Here is a 16,167-nt window from a genome sequence, read left to right on the forward strand (position 1 = left end):
GCTCAGTTTCCACAGACCGCAGGCATCCAGGACAGTCAATCCACCTCAAGCCACTGTTCCTTTAGGCTGAGTTCCTACTCTGGTGGGGGGGACGTGTGACCTGGCTTTAGAGGTGAGTGCTAGGGGAAAGGTTCCCCATTCTGCCTGTGCATCTCTGAAAGAAGTTCCCTAGACTCTCTGAGCCTCTGATTCCAGATCTATGAAACAGAGTCAACTATAACCTCACAAGGGTTAAATTAAATAATGTAAAGCACTTGAAAACCTCTGGGACATAACTGGTACTCAAAAGATCATTTTAAAAGATGCACTTGCACATTGAAGAAGCCCAGACAATCCCCCCTCTAAATGCATGGTGGTTTTAAAACATCAGCGCTGCAGAGTGGACTCTCCGCCTTTTCCTTGATGTTACTGAAATGTGTTTTGTTTTGTTTAACATCTTTATTGGAGTATAATTGCTTTACAGTGGTGTGTCAGTTTCTGCTTTATAACAAAGTGAATCAGTTATACATAAACATATATCCCCATATCTCAAATGTTGAGCAGGGCAGGGCATTCTGGGATACAGAGTAGGGGGCCTTCCCTAAACGGCCAGACCCAGTCAGGGAAAGAACAGAATCTAAAACAGTACTCTGAGAAGAGCACAGGTCCCCTCAGTCTTCATTATTTATTAACTGCCTAGGGTATTAAGTGGACCTACTCAGCCTGAAAGTGTTTCTGATTTATATCTTCTGATTCCCAAAAGGGTTAGAAATAGCTTGCAAGAGAATGTAAAATACATTGAAAAAAATAGATAAATGTCTGAAAAGACTAAAATTCCACCAAAAATTAGAGGCTGGTTAGAATGCATGTGTCTTCTTTCATGATTCTTAAAGTGGACCCACAAAGTTGACCCTGAGCTTCCTGGTGGCCAAGGTGAAAATGAACACATATGGTCTTAGAAGTAAGATTTATAGTTCCCATGTAGAAATGTCATACTAATTCCTCAGGAATAGCAGTCCTTTCAGTTTGAAAGAAATTTCTCATGTCAGTCTTCTTAAAGGGGTCACTTTGGAATGTAGCAGACAACAATCTTAAAGCCATCCCTTTAGAACGTAACAGAAGATATCTCTGGGCTCCTTTTACAGCTTACATCATGTGGGGGTAAAGCACTAAAGCGCAGCTCCAAGGTGGGCAAGATACACTTGTATAACCCACAGCTTTCTGTGGGCTGTCTTCATCCAGGTATAAACCAAGAATGTTCTTTCAAAATCTTCCATTAATATAATTTCTCTCAGTTAGGATTTTTGATAAAAATTAGGTCATGGAATATTTGAGGCTGAGATGATATTCTCTGTCAAGGACCTAGAATGTGGGTCTACTGACTAAGTCTAGGCTGATACATTTAGTGATGCCCGGAACAGAAGCAGCTAATACCAGTGCAGTCTACTGCAAGACCGCTCATTGTGTTATGGCATATTTCCCTCCAATAGCAGTCAACAGACCTGGGGGTAGAATTCAGCCACAACAGTTCCGAGCTCAACAGTGGGTGCCTAGGAGGATGACACTAGGTACGGAATCTAGCTGCTCTGGGTTTGGATCCTGGCTGCACTGGCTGGAGCCTTTGGCAGGGTCATTCCCCTTTGTCAGTCTTTCTTTCCTCAACTTGTAAAACTGGAATGACACAATGAGTGAGCTATCATCGGGTTATGATGAAGAGCAGATGAGACAATGTGTGTAAAAGGCCCTTGTACACAGCGACCTCCCAGCAAATATTTAACCACGTAAGTGTGGCAGAGGCCTAACAGACAGGTGACAGAGACAACCGCAGGACAGCTAGGTGGGGTTCTCTTCCATCCTGTTTTTTTTTTTTTAAAGAAGATGTTGGGGATAGGAGTTTATTAATTTATTTTTTTTATTTTTGCTGTGTTGGGTCTTCATTTCTGTGTGACGGCTTTCTCTAGTTGTGGCAAGCAGAGGCCACTCTTCATCGCGGTGCGTGGGCCTCTCACCATCGCAGCCTCTCTTGTTGCGGAGCACAGGCTCCAGACGCACGGGCTCAGTAGTTGTGACTCACAGGCCCAGTTGCTCTGCGGCATGTGGGATCCTCCCAGACCAGGGCTCGAACCCATGTCCCCTGCATTAGCAGGCAGATTCTCAACCACTGCGCCACCAGGGAAGCCCTTCTATCCTGTTTTAAACATGAATACAGTTTTTTCCTTCTGGCAAGGAAAAATGCCATCTCAGATAGTAATCTCTCACTTTCAATTAAATTTTTCGTAATCTTTCTCCCTCACGTAACACAAAGCAACAACAGTTTCTAATCTCTTCTTTCATTCCAGGAACTCTCCCCTAGGCCACCTTCTGATGCCATCTGTGTGGCATCAGAAGGGAGCATGAAGGCACCTGATCTGTGATTAGCCAGATAGAAATAAAGGCTGGCAGGGATGGCTGTTTCAGGAGTCCTGACCCATAAAATAGAGGGCACGTAGACCTCTCCACCCCTCCGGCCTCATTGCCTGGGGCTCCCCCCTCACTGTCCTCCTTCCTTCCAGTCCCTTTGAACTTCCTCTGTGTCCATGAACTCACTCTGCTCCTTTGAATATGAGTGTCCCTGACCCAACCTTGCAACCTCCTACTTGCCCTTAAGAAAAAACAAATGCGAATGCTACAGGCTCCGAAAAGGATTCTCCCCAATTTTCATGCACTTTCCACCAGCATGGGGAATAATTTGTGATCCCACTTATTTTATTCCAATTGTTTTCTCTGCTTTCACTATACTCCAGGCTTTTGGGGGCAGGAATCGAGTCTTGATCACTCTGTATCCCCAGCACAGCAGTTGGCGCCCAGCAAGTGTCCCAGAGCGATGTGCTGAAATGAGTAACTCTGAGGCTCTGAATGGATTCTGGGTGCCACAGCTCTTTTAAAAGGGATCGTCAAAGGCTGTAAGCTGTGACTGAAGGTCACTTGCCGATGCAGCTGGAGTTTGGGAAACAAGGGTCAGGCTGGGAGGGGAGCCCTTGCCTGGAAGACAAGACAGAGAGACCCCCAGGTAAGAATTCCTTACCTGATTGGGGCCGTGGAGTTCTCCAGTTTCCACCAGGCCTTAGGGGGGTTTAGGTAGCGGCACCACAGCTCCCAGTCAAAGCCCTGAGCGGCCAGCGGGTACTCTTCTATCTCAAAGTTGTCATATTTGATGTTGTCAAAGGATGGCGAGATGATCCGTTTCCGGTTCTCCTTAATGCGGGTGAGCACGGGTTCAGCCCTGGGCAGGGGAGAGGGAGAGAGGGGAAACTGGCACCTTCTAAAGCTCCTTCCCCCACAGAAGAAGGAAGGAACTCCTGGCCGTCTCCTCCAGGGCAGAGCTGCTCTGCCTCCTGGGAAAGAGTCCGTATTCCATCTCCCACCCCCATGCTTCCGGGCTAGCAAGAGGCCTGACCCCTCCTTCAGCATGTCCCAGGCTGAGCTGACAGATTCTTAGTGCCTCAGATCCCGGTGTCTGCTTGATTTCCCTTTTTCCATTAGAAAGAAAAGAAATCAAGACTTAAGAAAGAAGAAAGGAACAGATCTGAGGTTCCACGGGAAGCTTTCAACTTGGGCTTTGATTTTGCTAAAATGCAGCGCATCAACCAGGAGGAAAAGGCAGGTGAGGACGGCAGAGACACGGAGGTGAGAACAAACCTACTTCCACCCGTTGTGTGATGCTGCTTCGGTCCTTCCAGACATGCCACCCGCACCCCACGCGTCCCCACTGCCCAAGGAGAGGTGGGGGGGGTCGGGCTTCCACGCAGCCCGGAACCCCTGGGGGCACGAGGCGAGTAAAATGTTTGCAGACAGGAATGATAAGCTTCTCATTAAAAATGCATTTGTTGCACAACTGTTTATCCAAATCAGCTTGAAATAGCAAGTGTCCCTCTCCTCTTCTGGCCATAAATCCAGTGAAAATGCTTTTTAAATAGTCACAAATGGCAAGCAGTGACTTCACCTATAAAAAATGGCTGCATTACAGCCTTAATTCGGGCCTGCTATGGAAAAGTATGCCTCCACCCAGTCCTGCTGTGTGCATGCTCGCTGCCCCTTCCTGCTAAAGGGCCCACCTCACCCCACTCCAGGGAGGCAGAGGGTGGCACCTGGAGTCTAGGATGGGGGACAGCAGACCCCAGTGCCATCATGCATAGTGGTTACGGTGGTACACTCGGCCATCCCCAGCACCTGGGACCCCCTAAGCCCAGGCTCTCTGCAAAGCCACACACAGTGGGCCACAGAACGCCCTCCAGCCTGCAGGGATGCTGGCGTCAGGTACCCTGTACCTGCCTGGCTGAAGCCACTGGGGCCTTGCCCCACCTAGCACCTGAGCAGCCCTGGACAGAGAAAGATTTTCTAGACCTAGTTTTACCAGTAGAAAGAATCTGAGGTTCTGTGCTACCTCTGGCCTGGCATCTGGGGGATCCCAGGGCACCTGTGACAACGTCAAGTCACCCTGGCTCCCTTTGCCCCCTCGGTCCTGTTCCTGTCTTTGGGGTTGGGCTTCTGCCTTGTGTCTGGTCCAGCTCTCCATTTCCCGGGGGTCGCATCCTGGTCCTTAGCTGGGCTGGAACTCTCGCTTTGCCCTTAGCATTTATCCCTCTCTCCCATCACGTCTCCTAGAGGACCACACCAGCGTGAGTCACACCTGATGCCACCAACACTTGAGACACTGTGTGTTGACCTGTTGATCCCTGACCTTCCCCTACCTTGAAGGGCCAGCCCTGTGGCCTGGTCACCCGTACACCCAGATCTCTCCTCTCCCCCACCATGACTGCGATCTCAGCAGGCTTTGCACCCATTTGAGCCACAGCCCCTGGAACACATTGGGACTCATCCTCCTCAGCTCCCGATGGGCACTTACCAGCCCACGTTGAACTCCACATGGGCATCAAAGAGTGCCACTACGGGGGCAGTGGCGGCCCTCCAACCACTGACCCTGGAGCGGATAAGGCCTTCCTGCTTGCTGTGCCGCACGACCTTGATGAAGCCTGGCTTCTGGCCGTTCACCTTGTCCACATACTCTGACAGCTTCTCCTTCAGCTCCTCTGTGAGGGAGAAAATGCACCGTTAGCACACTGAGGGCTGGGGCAATCAACACATTCACACTCTCAGGGTGAGCTGACCCCCAGAGACAGGCAAGAGGAGCCAGTCCCTGCCCCAGGTCTTCCTTGGCATTTCCGAGCTCAGCTTTGAAGGGAAAAATAGAGGCAAAGGACCTGAACCAAGATGGCGGAGTAGAAGGACGTGCTCTCACTCCCTCTTGTGAGAACACCAGAATCACAACTAGCTGCTGGACAATCATCGACAGGAAGACACTGGAACTCACCAAAAAAGATACCCCAAAGACAAAGGAGAAGCCACAATGAGATGGTAGGAGGGGCGCAATCACAGTAAAATCGAATCCCATAACTGCTGGGTGGGTGACTCACAGACTGGAGAACACTTAGACCACAGAAGTCCACCCACTGGAGTGAAGGCTCTGAGCCCCACATCAGGCTTCCCAACCTGGGGGTCGGGCAATGGGAGGAGGAATTCCTAGAGAATCAGACTTTTAAGGCTAGTGGGATTTGATGCAGGACTTCAACAGGACTGGAGGAAACAGAGATTCCACTCTTGGAGGGCACACACAAACTAGTGTGAGCATTGGGACCCAGGGGAAGGAGCAGTGACCCCAGGGGAGACTGAACCAGACCTACTTGCTAGTGTTGGAGCGTCTCCTGCAGAGGCAGGGGGTGGCTGTGGCTCACCGTGCAGACAAGGACACTGGCAGCAGAAGTTCTGGGAAGTACTCCATGGCGTGAGCCCTCCCAGAGTCTGCCATGAGCCCCACCAAAGAGCCCTTAGGCTCCAGTGTTGGGTTGCCTCAGGCTAAACAACAAACAGGGAGGGAACCCAGCCCCACCCATCAGCAGACAAGCGGATTAAAGTTTTACTGAGCTCTGCCCACCAGAGCAACAACCAGCTCTACCCACCACCAGTCCCTCCCATCAGGAAGCTTGCACAAGCCTCTTAGATAGCCTCATCCACCAGAGGGCAGACAGCAGAAGCAAGAAGAACTACAATCCTGCAGCCTGTGGAACAAGAACCACATTCACAGAAAGACAGACAAGATGAAAAGGCTGAGGGCTACGTACCAGATGAAGGAACAAGACAAAACCCCAGAAAAACAACTAAATGAAGTGGAGATAGGCAACCTTCCAGAAAAAGAATTCAGAATAATGATAGTGAAGATGATCCAGGACCTCGGAAAAAGAATGTAGGCAAAGATTGAGAAGATGCAAGAAATGTTTAACAAAGACCTAGAAGAATTAAGGAACAAACAAACAGAGATGAAGAATACAATAACTGAAATGAAAACTACACTAGAAGGAATCAATAGCAGAATAACTGAGGCAGAAGAACGGATAAGTGACCTGGAAGACAGAATGGTGGCATTCACTGCTACAGAACAGAATAAAGGAAAAAGAATGAAAAGAAATGAAGACAGCCTAAGAGACCTCTGGGACAACATTAAATGCAACAACATTCACATTATAGGGGTCCCAGAAGGAGAAGAGAGAGAGAAAGGACCAGAGAAATTATTTGAAGAGATTATAGTCGAAAACTTCCCTAACATGGGAAAGGAAATAGCCACCCAAGTCCAAGAAGTGCAGAGAGTCCCATACAGGATAAACCCAAGGAGAAACATGCCGAGACACATAGTAATCAAATTGGCAAAAATTAAAGACAGAGAAAAATTACTGAAAGCAGCAAGGGAAAGACAACAAATAACATACAAGGGAACTCCCATAAGGTTAACAGCTGATTTCTCAGCAGAAACTCTACAAGCCAGAAGGGAGTGGCATGATATACTTAGAGTAATGAAACGGAAGAAACTATAGCCAAGATTACTCTACCCGGCAAGGATCTCATTCAGATTTGATGGAGAAATCAAAAGCTTTACAGACAAGCAAAAGCTAAGAGAATTCAGCACCACCAAACCAGCTCTACAACAAATGCTAAAGGAACTTCTCTAAGTGGGAAACACAAGAGAAGAAAAGGACCTACAAAAACAAACCGAAAAACAATTAAGAAAATGGTCATAGGAACATACATAGCAATAATTACCTTAAACGTGAATGGATTAAATGCTCAAACCAAAAGACACAGGCTTGCTGAATGGATACAAAAACAAGACCCATATATATGCTGTCTACAAGAGACCCACTTCAGACCTAGGGACACATACAGACTGAAAGCAAGGGGATGGAAAAAGATATTCCATGCAAATGGAAATCAGAAGAAAGTTGATACAAAATTAATGCACAGAAATCTCTTGCATTCCTGTACACTAATAATGAAAAATCTGAAAGAGAAATTAAGGAAACACTCCCATTTACCATTGCAACAAAAAGAATAACATACCTGGGAATAAACCTACCTAGGGAGACAAAAGACCTGTATGCAGAAAACTATAAGACACTGATGAAAGAAATTAAAGGTGATACCAACAGATGGAGAGATATACCATGTTCTTGGATTGGAAGAATCAATATTGTGAAAATGACTATACTACCCAAAGCAATCTACAGATTCAATGCAATCCCTATCAAATTACCAATGGCATTTTTTACGGAACTACAACAAAAAATCTTAAAATTTCTGTGGAGACACAGAAGACCCCAAATAGCCACAGCAGTCGTGAGGGGAAAAAACAGAGCTGGAGGAATCAGACTCCCTGACTTCAGAGTATACTACAAAGCTACAGTAATCAAGACAATATGGTACTGGCACAAAAACAGAAAGATAGATCAATGGAACAAGACAGAAAGCCCAGAGGTAAACCCAAGCACCTATGGTCAACTAATCTATGACAAAGGAGGCAAGGATATACAATGGAAAAAGACAGTCTCTTCAATAAGTGGTGCTGGGAAAACTGGACAGCTACATGTAAAGGAATGAAATTAGAACACTCCCTAACACCATACACAAAAATAAACTCAAAATGGATTAGAGACCTAAATGTAAGACCGGACACTATAAAACTCTTAGAGGAAAACATTGGAAGGACACTGTTTGCCATAAACCACAGCAAGATCTTTTTTGATCCACCTCCTAGAGTAATGGACATAAAAACAAAAATAAACAAATGGGACCTAATGAAACCTGAAAGCTTTTGCACAGCAAAGGAGACCATACACAAGATGAAAAGACAACCCTCAGAATGGGAGAAAATATTTGCAAACGAATCAATGGACAAAGGATTAATCTCCAAAATATATAAACAGCTCATGCAGTTCAATATTAAAAAAGCAAACAACCCAACCCAAAAATGGGCAGAAGACCTAAATAGACATTTCTCCAAAGAAGACATACAGATGGCCAAGAGGCACATGAAAAGCTGCTCAACATCACTAATTATTAGAGAAATGCAAATCAAAACTACAATGAGGTATCACCTCACACCAGTTAGAATGGGCATCATCAGAAAATCTACAAACAACAAATGCTGGAGAGGGTGTGGAGCAAAGGGAACCCTCTTGCACTGTTGGTGGGAATGTAAGTTGATACAGCCACTACGGAGAACAGTACGGAGGTTCCTTAAAAAACTAAAAATAGAATTACCATATGATCCAGCAATCCCACTACTGGGCATATACCCAGAGAAAACCATAATTCAAAAAGACACATGCACCCCAATGTTCATTGCAGCACTATTTACAATAGCCAGGTCATGGAAGCAACCTAAATGTCCATTGATAAAGAAGATGTGGTACATACATATAATGGAATATTACTCAGCCATAAAAAGAAACGAAAGTGGGTCATTCGTTGAGACGTGGATGGATCTAGAGACTGTCATACAGAGTGAAGTAAGTCAGAAAGAGAAAAACAAATATCGTATATTAACACATATATGTGGAACCTAGAAAAATGGTACAGATGAACCAGTTTGCAGGGCAGAAATTGAGACACAGATGTAGAGAACAAATGTATGGACACCAAGGGGGGAAAGCGGCAGCGGGTGGGGATGGTGGTGTGATGAATTGGGCAATTGGGATTGACATGTATACACTGATGTGTATAAAATTGATGACTAATAAGGACCTGCTGTATAAAAAAATAAATAAAATAAAATTCAAAAAAACCCAAAAAACAAAATCATAGCTGAGAACTTTCTAGATGTAAAAAAACAAAAAAATAGAGGCAAAAACAGTATTTACTGAGTCCAGCAACACGAAGAGGGTCACGTGCCTCACACACAGTTAGAATGGGCATTTAATCTTCACAACAAGCCCCTGGGAAAACGCAGCTCAGAAGGGTTGATCAATGTGTCCAATGCCATGCAGCTTGTGAGTGGGAGTTCAGTTCAAGCCAGGTCTAATGAGCTCAAAAGCCCCTTTCTTCTCATCTATTGAGGGACTTCCTTCTTCCTCAGTGCTCTCCACCAGTCCTCCTCTAATCCCCTGAGAAAGCTCCATCTGCAAAGACCATAGCCCAGGACCCACTCCTCGCCTGGACATCACCTTTCCAGGAAGTGGATGACCAAGAGCTGTGTCTATGAAAGTGGCTGGCATTGGTTTGTTGCTGGCTGTCTCTGGACCTGGCTAAGCATCTGATTCCCCTGCCTCTTCATAACTGCATATGGGGCCTGAGCAGCCGAACAGGGCCTGAGCAGCCACATTCATTGTGTTTTCCTTAGCAGCTCAGGCAACACCCTGTGTGCCCCCCTTCTCCCCAGATGATGGCCTGAGTGGGCCACATTCACCCACCTCCAACCACAGCACCTCCCCAGGACTTAATTTCCAATCGCCCCTCCCCCCATCTTCCCAGCGTGCCCACTCCCAGGCCCTGGGACAGACCCACCTGGGCTGAGCCCTGCGTGTCCCCTGGTGCCCAGTCTGGGGCCTTACCAGACAGGCAGCCCACTAGGAGTGAGAAAAGGGCATGAGGCAGCTGGCACAGGTCCTGGCACATGGTAGGTGCACCTCATGGCAGGAGCACAGTGTAGTAGAAAGAGGACAGCTTTCAGAGTCAACAACACTGCATTTTGGACTTCCCTGGTGGTGCAGTGGTTAAGAATCTGCCTGCCAACACAGGGGACATGGGTTCGAGCCCTGGTCCGGGAACATCCCACATGCCGCAGAGCAACTATGCCCGTGCTCCACAACACCTGAGTCTGCGCTCTAGAGCACGCGAGCCACAACTACAGAGCCTGCATGCCACAACTACTGAAGCCCATGTTCCTAGAGCCCGTGCTCTGCAACAAGAGAAGCCACCGTAATGAGAACCCTGCACACCACAACGAAGAGTAGCTTCCGATCGCCGCAACTAGAGAAAGCCCATGTGCAGCAACGAAGACTCAATGCAGCCAAAAATAAATAAATTTATACCAAAAAAAAAAACCACCACAAACACTGCATTTTAATTCTGCTTTCCATGTATTATCATTGTGACCTGTTACTAGTTCTTGATGTCCATGGGGATGTTCAGATGCAGTGAATGTATTTTGCACGTGGGAAGGACACGAAAAGGGGGGGGGATCAGAGGGTGGACTGTTATGGATTGAATTGTTTCCCCACAAAGGATATGCTGAAGTCTAATAACCCCCAGACCTCAGAATACAACCTTATTTGGAAATAGAATCTTTACAGATTTAACCAAGTTAAGATAGGTCATTAGGTCCTAATCTAATACGATTGGTGTTCTTATAAAAGGGGGAGATTTGGACACAGAGACAGACATACACAGAAGGAAGACAGTGTGGAGAGACACAAAGAGAAGATGGCCATCTCGCAGCCAAGCCACATCTGAGGGTACCAGTAGCTGGGAGGGGGCCTGGAGCAGATCCCTCCCTACCACCTTTAGCGGGAGCACCTTGATTTTGGACTTCTAGCTTCCAGGACTGTGAGGCAATAAATTTATGCTAAGTCACCCAGTCTGTGGTACTTTGTGCTTTGCAGCCCTAGGAAACTGACATGGTTGTTATGAGGATGAAATGGGACTGACATGTGTGAAAAGTGCATAGCACTTTCTCTCCTTTTCGTAGTTTCTACCATGCTGGGAGTTGTAAGAGATGGGGGAGCTGACTGTCCCTAGAAATTGGGGGATCCATCTCTGGCTGACAAGGCCCTCTTCATAGGCTCTGGTCCAGGACCACCTCTTCCTGCTCTGCCCTGCCCCTAGGTCCAAAGTGTGCAAGAAGCAAGGCCACAGGGGCCAGGAGACACAAATGTGTGCAGTGGCCTCACGCCCAGGGAAGGCAATGGAGCGTGGAGCCGGAGTTGGTGCGCCTTCCTACAGATATTGATTTCAAGCCTTTTACCACGTGATGCTGGCCAAACAAATAAGTCTGGACGGGTGTGTAAGCTGTGGTCCCTAGGCTGCTTTGTGCACCACTGCTTGAGTTAATCATCAAGGAGATGAGGAGACTGTGAATCCGAGGGAAACATGCTGACAGGGAGGAAGGAAACTTCTGTGCTGGACAGCTACTACCTCGCTCTGTGACCTTGGGCAAGTTCCTATAAATCCCAAGACCTCAGAGTTAGACAGGATTTGAAAGTTCATTTTGAACCAATTACCCATCTAAGGTTTGAATGCCCTCTGTGTATCCCGCTGAGTGATCGTCCAGCCCCTGCGATGACGGAGAACTCTGTGCCATCTATTCCAGCTATTAGATGTTCATTTTTCTTTTACCCTCCAAGTGCCACAGTCCCTCAACCTTCCACTCATTGGTCCAAGACTTATTTGGGGGCCATAGAAGGCAGATCAAGTCCCTTTTCCACTTGGCAACGCTTTAGAGCTGAAGACCATCCTTAAGACCTTGCTGAGAATTTCTCTAGGTCAAATGTCTTCAGTTCCTCCTTGTATTTCCTCCTTATCTCGTGAGTTCAAGTTCTTTTATCGTGTTGCACTTCTCCCTAAATATGTTAGTTTTTCTCTAACACTTTTAAATTATGAAGCTAGAAATTGGCCTGGTTTTTTTTTTTTTGGAGTAAACTGAGCTATATAGAATAGAGGGAACTAATCACCTCCCTTAATCTAGCATCCATACACCCATCAATATCTTAATAGCTTAAGGTCACATTAACTCTGCCTACTTTTGACACAAATTGACCTTACTAGACACACACACTTAACAGGTTCTTTTCACACGGTGCTGCTAAGTCAGGCCTCCTCCAGCCCATCTCTTCAAGGATGCTTGTGTGTGTGCATGCATGTACTCCTGTGCTCTGAGCCAAAACAGGATCTTTCATTTACTCCCCTTAAATCCAATCTTTTTAAAGATTTACAATGTTTCTCTAAAGTAAAAATGTTTTTCCCCTGATTCTGTTATCCAGTGTCTTTGTTATAGAGCCCTTCAGCTTTCAGCTTCTGCAGAAGTGGTGTGCACATGCCTTTTGCTGTCATTCAATTCACCCTTTTAAATAGTGTGACCCTTGTCTGAAGCTAGGTTCAGTGGGGGCTGTCAGGCATTCTCATCCAGCTTGGAGAAAATTCAGCTGACTTTTGGGTCACCACCAACACGCAGTGCATCTCACTCTAGCCAATAAGAAAACGACCTCATGCTCTCCTGTTGGTGCCCCTGACTGGGGAGGCCTGGGGATGCTGCTGTCTCACAAATGGCAGGAAGTTGGCAGCACAGTGGTGTAGCCCAGCGTACCCCACGCTTACAAGGTCTTCGAGTGTGGTTGCCAGGAGGAAATGCTTACTGTTTCATCACTTCAAAGGTCCACTCTTCATATATCCTTTCTGAAATTTTAAGTAGAGCTCATAAAGCCTGATATTTGGGCTTTTTTTTTTTTTTTAAGAAACTCACTTTATTTATTTTATTTTATTTTTTTGCGGTACGCGGGCCTCTCACTGTTGTGGCCTCTCCCGTCGCGGAGCACAGGCTCCGGACATGCAGGCTCAGCGGCCATGGCCCACGGGCCCAGCCGCTCCGCGGCATGTGGGATCTTCCCGGACCAGGGCACGAACCCACGTCCCCTGCATCGGCAGGCGGACTCCCAACCGCTGCGCCACCAGGGAAGCCCAGATATTTGGGCTTTTGATGGTGGCCGTTAAGTGGTGAGTGCACAGAACTTGGAATGAGAACTGGGCTAGTACCAAATGACCGCCCCCCCCTGCCCCCGGGGAGGACAGACCTGTTCCCTGGTCTCCTTCCCCATCCCCCAGGTGAGAATCACTGCCCATGGGGACCACTGTTACTGAGGTGTTGATGGGACAGGGCTGTGGGTCATTGCCACCAAGTGATCTCCCACGAATCCCACCTCAATGAGTTCACATCCTGGGTGGCCGCTTTGCACACTGAATCTCAGCTGACCCTGGGACGACAGGATGCAGCTAGCGGGACCTGTGCAAATTCCAGGCCTAGGCTTTAGAAGCCCTTGCAGCTTCTGCTTTCACTCTCTTGCTACCCTAAGTAAGGCAGCTGGAGCCAGCCTCCTAGAGGATGAGTGGTCCAGGGAGTCCCCAGTCCTTTAGGCCACCCACTGAGGCCCTACGCATGTGAGGCCATCTTGGCTCCTTCAACCACCAGTAGGTTGCAAACATATGAATGATATCCTAGCTGGCATCGTAGAACAGAGACAAGCTGCCCTTATTGCAGAGGCAGCCAGTGAGCCAGGTGTTGTTTTAAGCCATGAATTTCTGGGGTGGTTTGCTATACACAAAGTCTAGCCAAACAGGATCTATTGTCCTGGAACGGTGCTGGGGTTAAAATAAGATTGTGAACTCCTGACGCGCAGGAAGTGAAATCAGACGCAGAAGAGCCAGCTTAGAAGGTGGTAGCGAGAGATGAAAAGGCTTTGCTTCTCGTAGGAGCTGCCTGCCCCCTTGTACCTCTGAGTTCTGTTAATAGTGAACTAGAATAAAGTTTTCTGGTGGATCAGCCAGGAAAAAAAATTCTGTTCTCAGCCAGCTGCATCCCAAATATTAGCTACTGGTTAGAAGAGAGGGATTCACTTAGACTTAACCAAACAACTGCTATTAAAAAAAATTTTTTAAGGCCTGAAATACCCTGGATAACACTGGCTCAGTCTTTGCAAAGTCCATTTACTTAATTAGATTTTCATGTTTTCCTTTAACTTTTGCCAGTTGCCAAAGCAAGAAAGAACTATATCAAAAGGACTTCTCCATTTGCTGGAAAAACATTGTGTAAGATATTTCCTATTGCATAGTATATATATGATAAATACCTCTCAGAATTTAGCTCAAGAAAAACGTATAAAGAACTTGTGGTTTTCTTTATACCTAAACACAAACACATAACCTGTCATATTTACCTTTTTGCCAAGGCTGCCAGGAAGCTCAGAGACCAATATAATGACAAACGACAGGGTTCTATCAGCAATTTTGCTTGTCTACTTCTGCTAAAGCTTTGATTTTCAAGCTCTAGTCTAAAAGCTGCATTGTCTTTTACCTTTTTTTTCCCCCTTTGGTAGCTACACTAAACTGTCTTTTGAAATATCTATAACTTTTAATAAAGTGTCTTGGTAAGAGCTGGACAAGAGTATAATTGTGGAAAGAAGGGGAAGGCTGTATTTCATGTTTGTTTTAATGTGTTGGGGAAAGTGGAGGTAGGGGTTCTGCCCTCTGTGACTTTGTCAGATTTAGAATCAATGGCAGAGCTGTAACTAGCCAATGTTGACAGAGAAATACAATTTGCACCCTGCATGGGGCCAGGTGTCATCCTGCTTGTGTTGCTCCTCCAGTCGTCTCCTGCTGCCCACAAATCCCTGCTCTGCTGACATCTGAACGACCTCTGTAAATCGGGGCTCCCGGAAGCCATGCTGATGAAACACCATTCTTCTCTTAGGAGGTCACAGGCCACTCCCCACCATCGCCAGGTGGTGCCTTCCCTCAGAGCCAGCTAAGTGCAGACTGTTATTCTCCCCCTTCAGACTTAGACGCCAAGTAAAAATGCAAAATTCACCAGCCTGGTCAAACAGAGCCCTTTCTTCCCTCCCTATATGTGCCCCTTGTACCCCTCCCATAAAAAGCAATGCGCTCTGTGGGGTTACCCTAAAAGAAACATAATGCAGGCTGAGCAGAAGTCTGGTAACAATGGCTGTTCATCTGATTTAAACACCTAATGAGATCCTCTTTATCTCTTGCATAAAGGAAAAAAAAAAAAGGATCAGGAAACTGACAGCCGATGGGGCTTCATTCTTTGGAAAGTGACTGCACAGGCATCCTTGTAAAACAGTCTGCTCAGCCGTGCCACGGAGAACCAGGTCCAGTCCCTCAACCTCTCAGTGATCGGATGATCATTTCCCATGTCTGCTCTAGGTTTGGGGGGAGTAGGAATGAAGGGAGAGGCCACTCATTCATTCGTTCAACAAACATTGAGCACGCACTCTGTACCAGGTACTGATCTAGCTGCTGTGCCTGTAGCTGTGAACAGGACAGGACTTATGGAGCGTTCCTACTACTGGATGTTTAAACGGCATGTGATGTACCCCACACAGAAAGGGGACTGGGTAGAGATGGGGGGAGAGAGAGCGAAACAAAGGGAGAGGGAGGGAAGGAGGAGGAAAAGGATGCAGGGAGACAGAATGGGGAACAGGGGCAAGAAAGGGGGAGTTATTTTTTGTTTTTTTGTTTTTTTTGTTTTTTTGCGGTACGCGGGCCTCTCACTGTTGTGGCCTCTCCTGTTGTGGAGCACAGGCTCCGGACGCACAGGCTCAGCGGCCATGGCCCACGGGCCCAGCCGCTCCACGGCATGTGGGATCTTCCCGGACCGGGGCACGAACCCGTGTCCCCTGCATCAGCAAGTGGACTCTCAACCACTGTGCCACCAGGGAAGCCCAAGGGGGAGACTTTTGAAAAAGAATCTCAGGCACTGACTCAGTGTTCCCTGACACTGAGGGCTCGTAAATGACTGGGCCTCCTGGGCCTGAGAAGCAGTGCTTGGTGCAGTTGGTGGGAAGACAGAGCGGCATGAGCCGAAGTCAGAAGCCAGAAGACCTACATTCTGTTACTTTCCTAGCCCAGTGGTTCTCAACTGGGGGCGATTTTGCCACATTCTCATCCCTTGAGGGGATATCTGGCAATATCTGGAGACAGTTTTGATTGTCACAACTGGCACGGTGCTCCTGGGCATGTCTGCTGCTAAACATCCTACAATGCACAGCACAGACCGCCATGATCAAAAGTTATCCAGTTAAAAGCATCAGCAGT

General features: G+C 47.2%; 1 protein-coding gene across 3 annotated transcripts in view; it reads right to left on the reverse strand.

The window, feature by feature from the left end:
• The window catches only part of GALNT18 (polypeptide N-acetylgalactosaminyltransferase 18), a 354,931-nt gene that overhangs the window by 109,517 nt on the left and 229,247 nt on the right, over positions 1-16,167 (reverse strand). For all 3 annotated transcript variants that reach the window (XM_060018497.1, XM_060018495.1, XM_060018496.1), the window contains exons 4-5: positions 4,865-5,048; positions 3,044-3,241 (exon numbers count right to left, since the gene is read on the reverse strand). In XM_060018497.1, coding sequence (XP_059874480.1) covers positions 3,044-3,241; positions 4,865-5,048 — 382 coding nt within the window. The remainder of the gene's footprint in view (positions 1-3,043; positions 3,242-4,864; positions 5,049-16,167) is intronic.

Source organism: Delphinus delphis, chromosome 8 (assembly GCF_949987515.2).
Source record: "Delphinus delphis chromosome 8, mDelDel1.2, whole genome shotgun sequence".
Taxonomy (NCBI): domain Eukaryota; kingdom Metazoa; phylum Chordata; class Mammalia; order Artiodactyla; family Delphinidae; genus Delphinus; species Delphinus delphis.